Source organism: Hypanus sabinus, chromosome 7 (assembly GCF_030144855.1).
Source record: "Hypanus sabinus isolate sHypSab1 chromosome 7, sHypSab1.hap1, whole genome shotgun sequence".
NCBI lineage: Eukaryota > Metazoa > Chordata > Chondrichthyes > Myliobatiformes > Dasyatidae > Hypanus > Hypanus sabinus.
The window spans coordinates 38,368,949-38,387,481 of NC_082712.1; the positions used below are offsets into that span (position 1 = coordinate 38,368,949).

Here is an 18,533-nt window from a genome sequence, read left to right on the forward strand (position 1 = left end):
TTAGCTTCCCATATTCTACAGAGTACCACATGAAACACATAATCATGCCTCAATTATATTTGAAGAAAAATCTAGAATGGATATATAGATACTTTATTGATCCCAATAAAGCAGAACAGGTTTTACTAAATGAATGTGCAATGGCGTTCTAAGTGATTGACCCTTCTGTAATCGAAAATCAGTAGTCATGGGGAATACGAGAGTTGTGGACAATGATCTTACGAAAATAGTAGAATCATGATTTAGATACTACATGTGCTACCAGTATTTCAACATTCTCCAAACAGTTATTTAGAGAAGAAAGATTCAGACAAGTCAGATTATAGCATTTATAATTAAAGTATCAATTTCTGGTCAGAGCTATTTAATTATGTTCCTTTATTTGCTACACCATCCTGAATGGTATAAACTGATAATACCATGAGACATAAGAGCAGAATGAGGCCAATTGTCCCATCAAGTCTGCTCCGCCATTCAATCATGGCTGATCCCCCTCCTCAGCCCCACTCCCTGTAACCTTTGGTGCCTTGTCCAATCAAGAACTTTTCAAGCCCTGCCTTAAATCCACCTAATGACCTGGCTGCCTGTGGTAATGAATTGCACAAATTCACCACCCTCTGGCGAAGAAATTTCTTTAGCATCTCTTTAAATGGATGCCCCTCTGTCCGGAAGCTGTGCCCTCTTATCCTAGACTCCCCCACAATAGGAAACATCCTTTCCACATCTACTCTGTCTAGATTTTTCGACATTAGAAAGGTTTCAGTGAGAACCCCCTATTCCTTCTAAATTCCGGCGAGTGCAGACTCAGACCTATGAAACGTTCCTCATATGATAACCCTTTCCTTCCCAGAATCATCCTTGTGAACCTCCACTAAACCTTCTCCAATGCCAGCACAGCTTTTCTTAGATGAGGAGCCCAAAACTGTTCATGATACTCAAGCTGAGGCCTCACTAGTGCCTTATAAAGCCTCAGCATCATATCCTTGCTTTTGTATTCCAGACCTCCTGAAGTGAATGCTAACATTGCATTTGCCTTCGTCTTCCTCACCACTGACTTTACCTGTAAATTGGGGGGGGGGGGGGGGGGGGGAGGGTGTTCTTTACAAAGTCTCCCAAGTCCCTTTGCACCTCAGATTTTTGGATTTTCTACCAGTTTAGAAAATAGAATGCACATTTATTTCAACTACGAAAGTGTATGACCATGCATTTTCCAACATAGTATTTCATTTGCCACTTTCTTGCCCATTCTCCTAATCTGCCCAAGTCCTTTGCAGCCTACCTGTTTACTCAACACTACCAGTCTCTCGACCAGTTCCTCCACCAGTTTTCATATCATCTGCAAATTTGGCAACAAAGTCATCTAATCCATCTAAATCATTGATCTACAGCATTAAAAAAAACCAGTCCCAACACTGACCCCTGCAGAACACCACTGGCAGCCAGCCGGAAAAGGTTCCTTTTATTCCCACTCACTGCCTCGTACCAATCAGCCAATGCTCTAACCATGCCAGTAACTTTCCTGTAATACTATGGACTCTCCTACATGTAATCTCAAAGAATTCCAAAAGGTTGGCAAAATTTTCATTTAGTTCATCTGCCATCTTCTTGACCCCCATAATTAATTCTCTGGCCTCATTTTTTAGAGGTCCAATATCCACTGGCCTCCTTTATAATCTTACGTTCCTGAAAAAAATGATTTCCTCTCCACTTTGATATTGTTTGCTAGCTTGCCTTCATATTTCATCATTTCCTTCCTAATAATTCTTTAAGTTGTTTGAAAAGCTTCCCAATCCTATCTTCCCACTAAATTTTGCTTTGTTGTATTTTGCTTTTACATTATCTTGACTTCCCTTGTCAGCCATGGTTGTAGTATTTTGTCATTTGAGTATTTCTTCAATTTTGGAATACATTTGTCCTACACCTTCCTCATTTTTCCCAGAAACTCTCACCATTGCTGCTCTGCTAACATCCCTGCCAGTATCTCCTTCCTATTTACTTTAGCCAACTCCTCTTTCATACCACTGTAATTTCCCTTACCCCACTGAAATACCACTACGTCAGACTTTACTTTCTCTGTATCAGATTGCAATTTGAACTCAATCATACTGTGATCACTGCCTCCTAAGGGTTCTTTTACCTTGGCTCCCTCATCACCTCTGGTTCATTGCAAAACCAAATTGAGTATAGCTGATCCCCTAGTAGGCTCAATGATATCTGTTCTAGAAAGCTATCTTGTAGGCATTCAACAAACTCACTCTCTTGAGATCCATTTCCAACTTGATCTTTCCCAATCGACCTGCATGTTGAAATCTCCCATGACTAAATATCATAACATTGTCCTTTTGACACCCCTTTTCTATTTCCTGTTGTAATCTGTAGCTCCCAGCTACATCCCAGCTACTGTTGGGAGACCTATGCATAACTGCCATCACAATCCTTTTACCCTTGCAGTTCCTTAACTCAACCAACAAGGATTCAACATCTTCTGGTGCTATATCACATCTTTCTGCTGATTTGATGAATTCTTTATCAGCAGATCTATGCCTAACTTTCTATCCCGCTGATACAACGTGTAATCTTGGACATTCAGCTCCCAACTACAACCATCCTTCAGCCACGATTTGGTGATGAGCACAACATCATGCCCGACAATCTGTAATAATGCCACAAGGTCATCCACCTTATTTCTTGTACTTCGTGCATTGAGATATAACACTTTTGAATACTGTATTTGCCACCCTTTTTGATTTTGCATTCCTAATGCACTGATACTCACCCTGCTGACTGCAGATATGTCCTATCATCTTCCTGCCCTTCCTGACAGTCTGACTGCACGCTATCCTTGCTTTTTCACCATCCATCCTATCCTGAGTCCCCTGGTTCTCACCCCTCTGCCAAATTAGTTTAAACCTTCTGTAACTGCCCTAACAGACCTGCTCATGAGAATATTGGTTTCCCTCAAGTTCAGGTGAAACCGGTCACTTCTGAACAGGTCATGCCTCCCCCAGAAGAGATCCCAACTTGACAACTTCCTGTGTTGGGAGCATTGCTCTCTAGGATAACCTGTGCAAAAATTTGTACAGTTGTAATTTGTCATCTGTAGTTGATTTTAATCTACTACTAGAATTTTGATTTCTGTTAGACATGCCTTCATTTTTGTTTGAGAGACACAGTAACATGGATATCTACATTGAACTGTGAAGTGAACATCTATTTCAGACTCTTAAACTGATTAATTCTAAACAAAATGATGACCTTGTGTATAATTTCATGAGAGATGATGAAATTTGAGTGAAATAATATGAATTACACGTGCTATTCATTGTCATGATTTTTCAAATTAATTGAAATCTGCATTTTCAATTAACCCACAACCATACACTAGTCAAAAAGTTTGTTTTTTAAGATCAACACACTTTAATCATAATGGTAGCTAAAGAGGTTTATCAAATTTTGTTAAATTCAAGTTTAGACTACATGCCTAGAATATCTGATGTTGGCCAGGATTAATGACTAGCAACAGACTCAATCAGTAGCTTCCTGCTGATTGTTGCATACTTTCCTATAAAGAGTTAGCCTTAACTGGTTAGAGCTTGATCTTTTCTACTGCTGTCAACTTTTATTTTGAAGAGTTGCTTGTGCCTTTTTTTTGCTGCTCAACTTGCTAGTTAACATCATAGCTAATTACATTAAAGAACTGTTGGAAAACTAATGAGGAAATGCTTTTCATAAATGGTATATGAACCAAATTAAAATGAAATAAAACTCAATTTTTACTTTAATATTCCTTTATTTAGAAATATTTAAGTTAGTTAGGAAATTGAAATCCATGTTTAAGAACATATAAAGGACAAGCAGAGGTAATTCATTTCACCCTGGACTTTGTTCCACTGTTGAAAATAAAAAACATCATGAGTGATCTAACCTGGCTCCAAACTACTTTCTTTCAGCCACCCACCACATGCACTTCCCATTTCTCTCAATTCCCTTGTTCAAGTGTCTGTCTATGAGTATATTTCATGGCTACTTCCAGTTATCTATAGTAGAGATTTCCTAAGAATCAAGATTTTCTGAAAAGTTCCTCCTCTACTCATCTTAAATGTGTGACCCCCCCTTATTCATTCCAAATTGTATACTTGCACATTTTCCTATATAATAAGTTTCTATGCTCCTGTGCATATATATTTGAATATTATTACATAATTCATAGGGTTAACATTATGGCGATCTATTATCTATTTGTACTGGAATGTTTAAAATGTATGATGTCATATAACCAACTAATATTTAAGTGAAATTGACATTAACATTTCAGGGTATATTTTAGAAATTGCCATCTTTGAAGTTCCAGTTTTCATTTGATCAATATACAAATTTCTTTTGCCCCTAATTCATTTTAATGCAAGTGAAAATTTTCGTCTGAAACAAGTGGTGTTGCTCTTGTGTCTGATGTGTTGGTTTGTCATTTTAGTTGTTACTGATGTCCAGACTACATCCCAGGGTGCTGTTAAATAATCACTTTGGGAAAGGGAATTGAGGTTTGTGGCTCTTAATCAAAGCTGAGATAGACCAAAACAAGTTAGCTTTAAGTAGCAGAGAAGGTGGGAGAAGAAAGGGAATATCTGTGACATGGTGAGACCCAAGTGAAGTGTTATAATGTTCAAGTAGTAATAAAGTTCAGATTCTTTTTGTAATATGTTGCTACTTATAAAACTCTCGGACATGCCTAACAAGTGAAAATGGTAATCAGAATCAGGTTTAATATCACTGGCATTTGTCGGGTAATTAACAGGCAGAAATGACCAGCTCCAATAAATATAATAAATGAGTTACCTGAAGTTGGGAGACAATAAGTTGAGCTGCAATATGTTTAGCTTGTCAGTGCTGTTTGTGTAGTCAAGTATAGTATTCTATCATTGATTGTAATATAATTGGAATTTGTTAATTTTGAGTTATTTGAAACCAAATAATCCCACTTAAGCTGATTATTTCTGCTAAGTTAAATTCTGCCTATGCAATGAAAATCAATTTCTGCCTGAGACAATAATACAAATGAAGGGATTAACAATATGCCAACATTTATGTTGCTGAATATAACAATTAGATACTTGCTTTCTTATATTTGAAGAGAAAAAGCACAATAATTTAGGGGGAAAAGTTGAAGGATCAGCCTTGTATAAATAAGGGAAAGCAGGTTGTGATCTGTGGAAGAATTTACTTTGAAATTCAAGGGTTAAATATTTTATGCAGCACTTCAGCTCTATTTCATTCTCTAGATCTGAAATGGCGATGCATCATGCACAACTAACTTTAGTAAAATCAATAGGTAAATATTTGTTTAAATTTTGTAATGGTTAAGGATTTAATATTAATTGTGGATCATCTGTTCAAGGATTATGCCAATATCCTGGCCAACAAGCATTACAATTTCTGTCTGATGAGGAAAGCGTGTACAGCTTGGAAATCGGTATTGCAAACAGAATGGAAAACAAGGGTAGAAAAAGCATGTCAAGCTCGAGCTGAGGAAGTCTGTGTTGAGCTCTCGAGAGACTATGAGAGAAAGCTTGATGCAGTAAGTAACACTTAAAGGTTTTATGCCACAAATGAGCATCAGTAAGTGTTCATTGTGGGGTACATGAATGTGTGGTATGGGATTCACTAACAAAATTGTATAATATATAATATCTTGGACAGGAATTAAATTTCCACATGGATTCTTTATTTTGTATGCCAAGATTTCAGTGTTTTCTTTCGGTTTTCCAACACACCACAGATTTGTTTGCCAAAGTTATGAGGCCAACTGCAAATGATCTACAGAAGTCGGCAGCCTTCAGCTGCTCGTGTCTATTTCAGTAGTCAAAAATATCATGGCTAAATTCTCTTCTCTGCTATTTCCCTGCACTTGCCCAATATAATCTAATTAGTTTCCATGATATCCAAAAATCTGTCTGTCTTGAATGTACTTAGGACTGAGACTTGACCACCTAGTGAAGGGGAAAGTTCAGACTAATTTCCTTGTGGCTGCTTTAAATTGAAAAGGAAAAGTTGAATTGTTAATGTTACATGAATATAAAGCAAACTTCAATTATTTGAAAACTAAAAAACTTCATCCTCTCTTGAGTGGCTAGCAAGACTTTTCCTCCTGTAGACAGAAAGGTGTGGTGTCCTCTTTTACTAAAAGACACATTGTAATTTGACCAATGTGACCCCAAATAACGAAAGTGCAGATATGTATTTTTGTGAAATATTACAGTTCTGTTTTAAGTAATTTCTCCTTTGAAATTATAGTCAAAAGAAGAACTGGAAGGTGCAAGAACAGAGATACGACGATTGTTAGCTGAGAAGGACAAGTATACTGATTCTATGAAGAAAGCATTCATGCGTGGTGTATGTGCTCTGAATTTGGAAGCAATGAGCATGTTTCAGAATGGAAGCAGAAGAGTGGAACATGGTCAGTATTAGCAATGCTCATCGAAAGTAAATTGGAAGATGCTTATTCAATGTTGCATATTTTGGATACAAATAAAGTGAAACTTGTACAAATAATTATTATAAAATTTCAATAATTTAAATCCAATTTTTTTCTTGGGTGTAATATATGAAGTATATGAAAAGCCAGCTGGTGGTGCAGTGACACCAGCGCCGGACTCCGGAGTGTAGGTTCCTGAGCTTGAGTCCAGTCGGGCTGCTCCTGGACATGCTTTCCGTCCGTGCTGGGTTGAGTGTCTAGTTTGCAATTCGGCCTCGTAAGAAAAAAACTGTGCTGTGAGAAGGACGTGGGAGACCACTCACAGAATCTTTCCTCTAAGACGACCACTTTGAAAAAAGTGGTCGCTGAGGCTCTGGCAGAGTATGGCACACAAAAAATAATATGAAATAGTAAGTACTTTTAAAAAATTGAATGCATCTATAAGCACATAACACATACAAAACATGGGTGTTTGGATTTAGTTCTCTGGGCCCAATGGTTATAGGAGTGTTGTTGCCTTTTGTGCACCACATCTGTCGAGTTTGGCACTTTAAAAAGAAGCGAATGTGAGAGAAGAATGAGAAGAAACCTACTGCATAACTGAATGCAATTTTGATTGCAAGGATTGTTGCTTTAAACTTTCAAATATCAGTTGGCTGATCAGCAGTCTGTACCAACAGTATATATTACATGTTGAGAATAATTTTGATTAAGAATTTAAAGTTTTATTTCTGAAATCAGACTTTCTTCAGGTCTGTTTTCAGTTTGGTAGCAATTTTTGGGACGTGGCTTTTTACAGTTAGACAGTTGCGATCTGCACAAAAGGAAGTTGAAGAATGTGGGAAGAGGTCTGGGAAGTGGTGAGGCTGGATATGTATCAACTATGATCTTGTGCCATGTTTGTTATACAGACTTTCAGAACTGTTAAGGAATAGTCCATGTACAAGTTTAAAAACATTTATTTGGAAATTAGAGATGGCCATCTTGGCCCAGATAATTTTGGCAATTAGACTTTGATTCTAGGATTTTTGAGCAATTGCCTTGACTAAGAGGTGACTAGAACTGGCATTCATTGATTGCAGATAGGTTTGGCAAGATTAATAAATCAAAGGTTTCTTTTTTTTTCCTTTTGGACAAGAGGTTTTGCTGTGTGTGGGGGGGGGGGGGGTTGGTCGAGGAAATAATGTAGAACTTTTTGGCCGCAATGAGCAAAGGTAGAAGAAGGGTGCAGAATTTCATGAAAGGAACGCCTCTCCAACTGTTAAGCACAGGGTAGGATCAATCATGCTTTGGGCTTGTGTTGCAGTCAATGGCACGGGGAACATTTCACTGGTAGAGGGAAGAATGAATTCAATTAAATACTAGCAAATTCTGGAAGCAAACATCACACCATCTGTATTTTGGAAAAAAAAGCAAAGCAAGCTGAAGATGAGGAGGTGACCAGGCATATAGATGAGGTTAGTGCAGTGGATGTGATCTACATGGATTTTAGTAAGGCATTTGACAAGGTTCCACACGGTAGGCTTATTCAGAAAGTCGGAAGGCATGGGATCCAGGGAAGTTTGGTCAGGTGGATTCAGAATTGGCTTGCCTGCAGAAGGCAGAGGGTTGTGGTGGAGGGAGTACATTCAGATTGGAGGGTTGTGACTAATGGTGTCCCACAGGAATCTGTTCTTGGACCTCTACTTTTTGTGATTTTTATTAATGACCTGGATGTGGGGATAGAAGAGTGGGTTGGCAAGTTTGCAAACGACACAAAGGTTGGAGGTGTTGTAGATAGTGTAGAGGATTGTCGAAGATTGCAGAGAGACATTGATAGGATGCAGAAGTGGGCTGAGAAGTGGCAGATGGAGTTCAACCAGGAGAAGTGTGAGACGGTACACTTTGGAAGGACAAACTCCAAGGCAGAGTACAAAGTAAATGGCAGGATACTTGGGAGTGTGGAGGAGCAGAGGGATCTGGGGGTACATGTCCACAGATCCCTGAAAGTTGTCTCACAGGTAGATAGGGTAGTTAAGAAAGCTTATGGGGTGTTACCTCTCATAAGTCGAGGGATAGAGTTTAAGAGACGCGATGTAATGATGCAGCTCTATAAAACTCTAGTTAGGCCACACTTGGGAATACTGTGTCCAGTTCTGGTCGCCTCAGTATAGGAAGGATGTGGAAGCATTAGAAAGGGTACAGAGGAGATTTACCAGGATGCTGCCTAGTTTAGAGAGTACGCATTATGATCAGAGATTAAGGGAGCTAGGGCTTTACTCTTTGGAGAGAAGGAGGATGAGAGGAGACATGATAGAGGTATACAAGATATTAAGAGGAATAGACAGAGTGGACAGCCAGCGCCTCTTCCCCAGGGCACCACTGCTCAATACAAGAGGACATGGCTTTAAGGTAAGGGGAGGGAAGTTCAAGGGGGATATTAGAGGAAGGTTTTTCACTCAGTTGTTGGTGCGTGGAATGCACTACCTGAGTCAGTGGTGGAGGCAGATACACTAGTGAAGTTTAAGAGACTACTAGACAGGTATATGGAGGAATTTAAGGTGGGGGGTATATGGGAGGCAGGGTTTGAGGGTCAGCACATTGTGGGCTGAAGGGGCTGTAATGTGCTGTACTATTCTATGTTCTTCTGGGCAGTGTCTTTGCATGCGTCCTGTTTGCAAGAAGCTCACATCCGGGAAGGTGAGCTGAAGTGTTGTGCGAACATCCAAATGCTTCTGCTCGCAAGTTTTCCTCCAAGTTATGCACTGTCCTGGTAGGGAAATATTTTGGCATCCATTATTGCCACTGAGCCACTTTCGATTGCAACACAGTCCCTCAATATCTCACAAAGAAGCATCAACTTGGTAACAGATTACTAGAAGCCATTACTGATGTGAAGGGTCATCAAGGTACTGCTGCATTGATGTACCAAGCCTTGTAACTGTTACGCATAAGATGTCATCCAGAGTTACAGCATGTACTGTTATTAATGGTGAGTGTACTTTTAATGTTTAATTTGGAGCAAAACCAATAGCCTCTCATTTAAGAGTGGGCGAAAATCCCCCAAACAAGAATTGAAAGACTCTTAGCTGGCCACAGAAAGCGCTTACAAGCTGTGATACTTGCCAAAGGGGGTGTTACTAAGTACTGACCATGCAGGGTGCCCAAACTTTTGCTTCGGGCCCTTTTCCTTTACTGTGAAACTATTCACAGTAGCAGAAATTTTGACCAGAGGTGCCCAAACTTTTGCATGCCACTGTACCTCCAAAATATAGGAGTGCAGTTATGCATGGTAATATCTCTCTTTAGTAGAGCATCTTGTCCATTGGACCTCCATGGTGTAAATCTAGGTGAATACTGCTCCAGTCGGTTTAAAGTCCATAAGGCCTGTCTAAAATGCCCATGTTTTCTCACTGCAGATTGGGTTCAATGCCAGCTGCATAAAGTTAGTGCATTGTTCTATAAAGTATTAGTTCTGGGTTATCTTCCATAAGAAAATTTGGAGCTGTATGCTTTAGCTTGTGTAATTTGGGTCTCTTAGCTAGAATAAAGAGGTGAAATAGACCTAAGTATAATAGTGCTAATGATTGGTGAGACAGTTTGCTGTGTAGAGGGTAGAATATTATTGGGCATTTTTGAGAGGGTTGGAAGAAAATTATGATTCATAGGATTACTCTGAGAACTGGCATACACATAGTGAGCCAAATTAAAAATGTATACTTAAAATGATCAGTTTGTTTTTGTCTTCTATAGCTTTAAATCCTGGTGTGTAGTAACTTTGCACTGCATACCTAATTCCTTTAAAGAAATGTTTAAATTGGGCGACCAACCCAGTCTGTATAAGTTTCTCACAAATGTTCTGTGCACCTTGTAGTTCTTAATATTAATCTATCTTGTCTCCCAATATTTGTCTGCCTCAGTCCTACACCGGAAATACATCCTGATTTTGCAGATGTGCATTTGTGCAAATAGCTGCAAATGTGATTGAGCTTTTTGCCAATGAAAAATGAAATAGACTTGGTTTATTCTTGAACTTTTAACTTATAACTTTTAATTTTTCAATAGCAGCAAATCAGTTTGAGAACTTGGTTTTAAGTACTGTAATTGTCAGAAAGAACTAAAGGGGAGATGATGAAAAAATAATTCTTAGTGGAATTCATTACATGATTAAGAAGTACAAATGAATTCCACTTACAAAAAAAAATTGGATGGAAAAGGAACATTTTCCGGACCATGGGGAAGAGTGAAGAGTTGGAATTAATTGGATTGCTCTTTGAAAGGTTGAGAATGGGCAAATTGCTGTATTGTGGCATGATGCTGTGAACGAGTTGTTCCTAGGGATGAGTTCTATATAAATTAACATTAACTGTCAAAGTTGAAAGTAAAATTCAGATATGCAAGATTAATAAGCTTACCAAAACATAATTTCTGCCTTTCTAGTTTCTCAATTGTTCTAATCAGCTGCTTAGATTTAAAAAGTAATTGCTATGATGCAATCAGGAGCACAGCTAAGTGGTTATTCTTTTGGTTATTGGGTGAGATTAAACATACTTTTGTGAAGTATTAATTTTGAGGATTTTTAAGGGATTGTGCAAATGTGATTGAGCTTTTTGCTAATGGGGTTTGTTGATTCAGGTTATCAGCATTTCTTTACTGCACAGAGTAACCAGATTTATAATTTGCTTTAGTTTCCATTACTTCAAATATGATCCATAAATTTAAAAATACAATGTTTTTAAATGCCTAGTAATTATTTGCTGTATGGTCTTTGAAACCAAACCTTGTAAATTTTTTTCTTGTCCCTGAAGGATAATCAAGCTTGACTTCATTCTAGTTATGTGGATTTTAAGGTGATTCATGAGGCCATTGTGGTATCATAGAAACAAACGTGAATGAGTGCAAGTAGGCAACCACCATTTAACAAGATTATGGCTGGTCTGATTGTAACCTCAATTATGCAATCCTTTCTATCCAGTTGTACTCCTTTGCTTATCAGGTGTCTGTAAACTTTGCAGGAAATGGGGCAGTAGGTATTTAACAAAGCAGTTGTATGAGATTTGTGGGAGGTGTTTCACTCTTTCTACCTTCCCAAATGCCCTCAGCATGTATCTGATGAAGAGACTTGAGGTTCTTTGTATCTTCCTGCATAATTTCATTTTCTGAGGTTACAGGCTGGGAATTCTCACAAGTTGGTGAGAATGTTACATTTTAAAGGAGGCTTTAAGGACTTTCTTAATATTTTTATTGGGTCTTGTGAATTCTTGCCTGGACAGCTAGATAATGTAGCCTGCTCGTTGGAGGTGCTGAATGAGTATAGAGCAAGGTTTCTCAACCAAGATTTCATGACAGATTGTTATTGGGGGAAAAAATATATTGTTTTTTGAACTTTGTATAATGCTAGCACTCACAGGCAGTGACCGAGCAGCCTCATTAGAGGTCTCTGCACTCTGTGTGGCGGTGCGCAGTTGGACAGTGTTTATTTGGTTAAATCCATTCTCAGTTTTCGACACGAGATAAGAGAGGCCGTTAAAAATTACATGGAGGGGGAGACAATAGACTGCTGAGGATCTTGAGGTGCATTTTTCAAGCATTGAATGGACTCATCTATTTTTATATTTTATCAACCCTGTGTTAATAAAATCTATTCATTAGATTGTATCGCTGTTGTAACATGCTTAGTGTGCACTTCCCATAATTCTATCACTTAATTACAGACGGACATTCTTAATTGATCCTGAGGGAAATTGGGTTTCGTTACAGTTGCACCAACCAAGAATTGAGTAGAAATATAGCAAAATAAAACCAGAAATAATTAAATGATAATAAGTAAATTATGCCAAGGGAAAATAAGTCCAGGACCAGCCTATTGGCTCAGAGTGTCTGACACTACAAGGGAGGAGTTGTAAAGTTTGATGGCCACAGGCAGGAATGACTTCCTATGACGCTCAGTGTTGCATCTCGGTTGAATGAGTCTCTGGCTCAATGTACTCTCGTGCCTAACCAGTACGTTATCGAGTGGATGGGAGACATTGTCCAAGATGGCATGCAACTCGATCCCTCGGGATCAATAAAGTAAGTCTGTCTGTCTTTTACAGACATGTCTGATGATCTAATGTGGCGAGTTTTGAATTGCAATCTACTAATGCAACAGTGGACACAAAGTCATTCTTTTTAATAGAAGTTACTTATCAATGGGTTTCACATGGACTGATGATCCAAGTTGTTCTATTCCATTGTGCCTAGTCTGTTGCAAACAACTTGCAAATGCAGCAAGGGCTGCAGCAAAATTAAAAAGACACTGCAGTACAAATCACAGGCATATGACATGTAAAAGTGCTGATTATTTAAAATGGCTATTGGAATCTCAAAACAAACAGTAAAGTGTTTGTTAAGAAAACCACAGTTAGTAAATGCCTAAGAAGCAAGCTGTTTAGTAACAGAACTTATTACCCTGAAAAGGAAAATCCACAGTTAGAACCTAATAATGCCAGTGTGTAGAATTATAGTGGGTATAATGCTAGGACAAGATGCAGTACGAGAAATTGAAAAGGTTTCACTCGATGATGGCTGGTTCTTCACTTGCAAAGATCAGGAGGGAAGAAGAGTCCTCAGGAGAGAAGGCACGATTGTTGGTGACTGTAGAGGTCAGTTCTGGATCTGCAGACTCTGGAGAAGTAGGGACATGGGAACAGCTGGGATGTAGGCGCTTGGGTAGTAGGACCCTTCCTGCGTCTCCTTTTCAGCAGTCGCTCTTCTGGATTCCTCAAAATTCCTGGTGGCATCGTGGTCAATGCTCTCCAGTGGTCTCTGTCACAACCCAGCTACTGCCAGTCTTTGATCTTGATATTTGGCTGAGACAGCTACTGCTTAAGTTCGTTTTTATACTGCGATCTCTCTTGCTCTGAGAGAGTTCTCCATAGAGTACCGCCTTGGGTAACCTGGAATTGTCCATGTGACTTCAATGTTTGGAAGTCGAGCCTTCTGTAGGACCTCATTGTTGGAGACACGATCCTGCCAGCTGATACCCATGATAAAGCACAGGCAACGTTGATGGAAGTGCTCAAGCATTGGGATTTGCTTGCAGTACAAGACCCAGACTTTGGAGCTGTAGAATGGTGTTGTGATGACGGTAGCCCTGTCACCTAAATTTTTGTAGACAGGCGCAGCTGGTGGTTCTTCCACACACATTTTTGGAGGTGCCCAAAGCCACTACTAGCTCTGGCAAGTCGATCATTAAAGATCCTTACTACTGTAGCATTGTTGGAGATGATGCTGCCAGGTAGGTGAACTCCTCAAACTCCTCATCAATGGTTGGCTCAATGAGAGATTTTGTTTCTCTATTTAAAAAAAAAGAAAATCCTGACCGTACTGAACACACTGCTTTCTTCACAGAGAGGTGCCAATGTCAAAAACTCTTGGAAATGAAATTTAAAAAGTTCTGGATGATGATACAAAAATGGTTCACTTTATTAAACAGCAACCAGTTCCACTCAAGAATGCTTTTTTTTTTAGAAAAACTGAAAACATAGAGAAGGAGCGCATCAGTTTCCTGCTGCATAGAGAAATCCGGTGGCTTAGCAGAGGAAGAGTTTTCAACAAGGTGTTTGAGCTGAAAGGTGAATTGCAGGAGTATTTTCAAGAAAATAGTAGCCCAGATTTTGCTGAATGTTTTGAAAATGAAGCAGGAACTAGCCTACTTAGCAGGCATTTTTTTATCATATGAGCCAGTTGAACAAGTCTTGGTTAGGCCCTGGAGAAAATGTTTTTGTTTCAAGTGACAAAATTCTTGGATTTAAATGAAAACTGTATCTTTGGAGAAATCATGTTGCAAAAGGAAATCCTGAAATGTTTACACTGCTGCTTGGGCTTGTAAGTGAAGAAGGGATCAGAAACTTTCAAGTCTTATTGAAAACCACCTGAAAGAACTGCGGTACAAAATTGAACAGTATTTTTCCTCCCTTTCAACTCAAGTGTAAGGCTAGATGAAGGACCCTTTCTCTGAATCTACTGCTCAAGCTGAAAACTTGACTTTGAGAGAAGAGGAAGAACTTTGTGTGATGCAATCTGATTGTGCACTCAAGGTGATATTTATTGACCAGTCCCTGGACAAGTTCTGGATTTCTGTGAAAGAAGAGTATCCTGCCATAGGAAAGCAAGGAACATTTTGCTGCAGTTTTCAACTTCTTATATGTGTGAGCAAGCTCTCTTCTTTAACAAGCATCAAAAGCAAGAATAGAGATAGTCTCATTTCATTTGAAGTCCATGTGTGCTTAACTCAAGTTTAACCCACAATTGAGTACTTGTGCAGCAATAAACTAGTTCCACATGCTAAGCCTAATCATGTCACAAAGTAAGAAAATGATATTTCAAAGTCTTGTATGAAATTGTGTCAGGCTATATTTTTGTTCATTTTGCTTTGGGTTAGGATTTTTAGTAACTTTACTATTCAACATAGTCAATAAAATTTCTTGTTGTACATGGTATTAATTAAAATCACTTTACAACTTTTATTTAGATTAAATCTACCGAGCCTACCTTTAGAAAAATGTAATCACATTTTGGCTTAAGCCAGTTATTTAACAGAAATATATTATGTTTGCCTTATGAGTTTTTAAAATTTATGAAAGAGACAAAAAGATTTAATTTCAAGAAAGGAAAGATAAGCTAAGCTTAACTACCTCACTTTTTTTTTCAAGAAAGGTTGGCTAAAAATTCATTCTCCACTCAAAAGAGCATTGACAATTATTTTTGGATTATATCTACAACTTACTGATCATACAAATGTACCATGAGCTGTAGATTTAATAATTTTTACATAAGGTTCTCTGAGACCTGAAAACTATGGGTTCCTCCAGGGTAAAAAGGTTGAGAAAGTTTGGTGTAGAGCTTTAATGGCATATCAGGAGGACATGATAAAGGTGTGACTAATTAGCCAATTGATTTGGAGGTATCACTGTAATATTTGATGCCTTCCGTTGGCCATGTCTCTGAATTATATAGGATTGGAGGAATTGCTGCTGACTCATTGACCGTGGACAGTGAAGCCGACTTTGGTTTGTCATCTTTGCATTTTTTCTTGGTTAACACAAATCTGTGCTGATACATAGGAGGCTGTGATGAATTTCATTATCAATCCTTGGCTTCAGTGAAAGTTGGTTCCCAAAATTGACCTTTCTGGGGTCTCTGCATACCCTTTTATTATGATGTTGAGTGGCAGTCAGTGCCAAATTGGTAAAGGGCCTTTGTTTTTTACAGGAGATCATTCTCATATGTTTAATGAACAATTCAATGATAACTTGAAGATTAGCCTTTGAGTGTGTGTGCAGCTCTCCATTTTGATCTGCAGCTCTGACTGAGGTTGAAGTGATCTTGTTTCTGGAGAGGAAATAACATTAGTTTTCCTTCTGTCTTGTAAATTAGTCATGCTCATTTTTTGTGTTATTGCAGAGAAATTGATGAGAATGTAGGAGCAAAGGCATAACCTTACCTGAACCTTATCTAAATATAGATTAACTGTTTCTCTCCTCACACGTGCTACATACCCTTTGAGTATTTCCAGTACCTTCTGTTTTTACTTCGAATTGTTAGCAGGTGCAAATATTTCATCTTCTCACTTGCTTGACCCAAGACTATATTGGGATTACCTCTGTGATTGATCAACTGGTTAGAATCGTGGCTTGCTTATCATAGAACTGATGTAGAATTTGCTATATTTTAGGAGGATTATGTATGGTGCTCCTCAGTCCACAGAGTTGAAGTACTTTGTAAGGTTGAAGAAAAGTCAGGATAGAATTTAATCTGTTCCATGCATTCCATGTGTTGTTTTACATGGGGAGAATCTGGATTATGACTTGGGAAGTAGTTCTTCAGGTTTTTGAAAGAAATCATTGAAGATTAGCTTTTGCAATGACCTTTCCAATAAGAGAATCTTATTATTACCATTGGATGTCTTTTTTCTTGATAAGATCTGCTGACATATTTCTGTCTTTCTTAATTCAAAAGAATGTGATTTTGTCAGAAATATCTCAGTTGTATATAAAAATTTCAGCAGCAATACTGTGTGCTCCAAAGACCCAATTTTTTATTGGTTCATGAATGCCCTTTTCATTTTGTCATCCTTGGGTAGCAGCACAACTGGACCAAATAATTGAGGAGCTCTTCAAAACACCCCTACAACAGCCTTGCTGTTCTTAATGAAATTATTCCTTTCTTGCTCTCAACAAGGTATGCCCTTGGTATTCAAGACTGGATAATTTTGAAAGTGCAACTTCCAGGAATCTATGAATTTGTTCTTTGTTTTTAAACCTTTGAGGCATGATGATATTACCAATCCAAGATCACCTTGTATTTGAGGATAATGAGCTCCTGACCATTCTCCTTAAACAGGACCTTGTGTTTTATTAACATGAGAATTCGTAAATGCTGGAAATCTTGAAGTGGGGTTTTGTTTCATTGTAGCAGAGTCAAGACTCATACTACTGCTTACTGCTGGAGGTATTTGTGCTGGCCATCCAGATTAAACCAGCTCCCACTTTTCACTATTCCCATTTCTCCCTTTCACTTTATATCCTTACCTGCCCATCACTTCCCTCTGCTGTTCCTTCCCCCTCCCTTTCTTCCATGGTCTTTGACCCTCACCAATAAGGTTCCCCTTTCCCAGCTCTTTACTCCCTCCCCACCCCTGTTTCACCTGTCACCTACCAAGTTGGACTACTTCATCTCCTCCCCTTCCCCACCTTCTTGCTCTAACTTCTCAACTTTTTTACCAGTCCTACTGGCCTACTGCTGTTCTCTGTCTATACACATGACTGTGTGGCTAGGCACAGCTTAACTGCCATCTCTAAATTCACTGATGACACCACTGTTGGCAAAATCTCAGATGGTGACAAGGAGGTAAACAGAAGTTAACTCTAAGTATACTGCAGATGCAGTGGTCAAATCAACATGTACAAAAGCTGGATGAACTCAGCAGGTCGGGCAGCATCCGCTGAAATGAGCAGTCAATGTTTCGGGCCGAGACGCTTCGTCAGGACTTGACAAAGGGTCCCGGCCCGAAACGTTGACTGCTCATTTCAGTGGATGCTGCCCGACCTGCTGAGTTCATCCAGCTTTTAAACCGAAGTCAGATTGATCATTTGGTTGAATGTTGTCACAACAACAGCCTTGCACTCAATGTTTGTAAGACGAAGGAATTGATTGGGGACCTCAGGAAGGGCAAGTCAGGAGAAGTCAAGTTAGGAGAATGGTGCTCATCAAGGGGTCAGTAGTGGAAAGAGCTAAATGTTCTTGGGGGTCAATATCTTAGAGGGTCTATAATGGGCCCAAGATATTGATGGAATCACAAAGTAGGCATGCCAGCATCTCTACTTCACTAGGAGTTTGTGGAGATTTGATATGTTGCCAAAGATGAGCAAATTTCAATGGATGTACCATGGAGAGCTCTGACCACCTGGTGTGGAGGCTGGAATGTAGCAGATCATAAGAGGTTCTCTTATTACGATCTTCAGGGAAGAGTACAGGAGCCTGAAGATGTGTACACAATGCTTGAGGAACATATTAGTAATAATAGATCTGATTCTGATTCTCATTTGTCATCAACTGTCGTGATATACTTTTGGCCTCTTGCTCAGACAATGATGTAGTCTAATAGGTGTCAGTTCTTGGATGTTGGTGTAAAATTGTGTTTTTGAACAAGAATGTTCTCTATGACAGGAGATGTATCAGGAGAACTCCGCTGGAACGGATTTTTCTCTATTTTTTAAAATTACATTTTAAAGAAATGTACATTCTTAACTCTGGTGTTGAAGTCACCCAGGATGTTGTACTTGAGTCCCTCTGGGATGTTAGCCACAGATTTTTTGAAACTTATGCTTATAATTCCTCATCTGTAGCTTTGAGATGAGGAACATGTGGGTTATGTTGTTCTTGTCTACAAGGCATTATGAAACTGCTTTTCTCTTCTTTATTCTACTTGATGAATACAACAAGCATTGCTGTTAACTCACGAAGAGTAGCCACACAGTTAATGTCTTGAGGCTTCAAAATTTTAGTCATAGAAAACTTCAGCATAGAACTAGGCTCCTCA

At 38.8% G+C, this 18,533-nt stretch overlaps 1 protein-coding gene across 3 annotated transcripts in view; it reads left to right on the forward strand.

Moving 5' to 3' along the window:
* poc5 (POC5 centriolar protein homolog (Chlamydomonas)) overlaps positions 1–18,533 on the forward strand; it is a 123,690-nt gene that overhangs the window by 53,346 nt on the left and 51,811 nt on the right. For all 3 annotated transcript variants that reach the window (XM_059974524.1, XM_059974526.1, XM_059974525.1), the window contains exons 8-9: positions 5,393–5,572; positions 6,289–6,451. In XM_059974524.1, the coding sequence (XP_059830507.1) occupies positions 5,393–5,572; positions 6,289–6,451 (343 nt within the window). The remainder of the gene's footprint in view (positions 1–5,392; positions 5,573–6,288; positions 6,452–18,533) is intronic.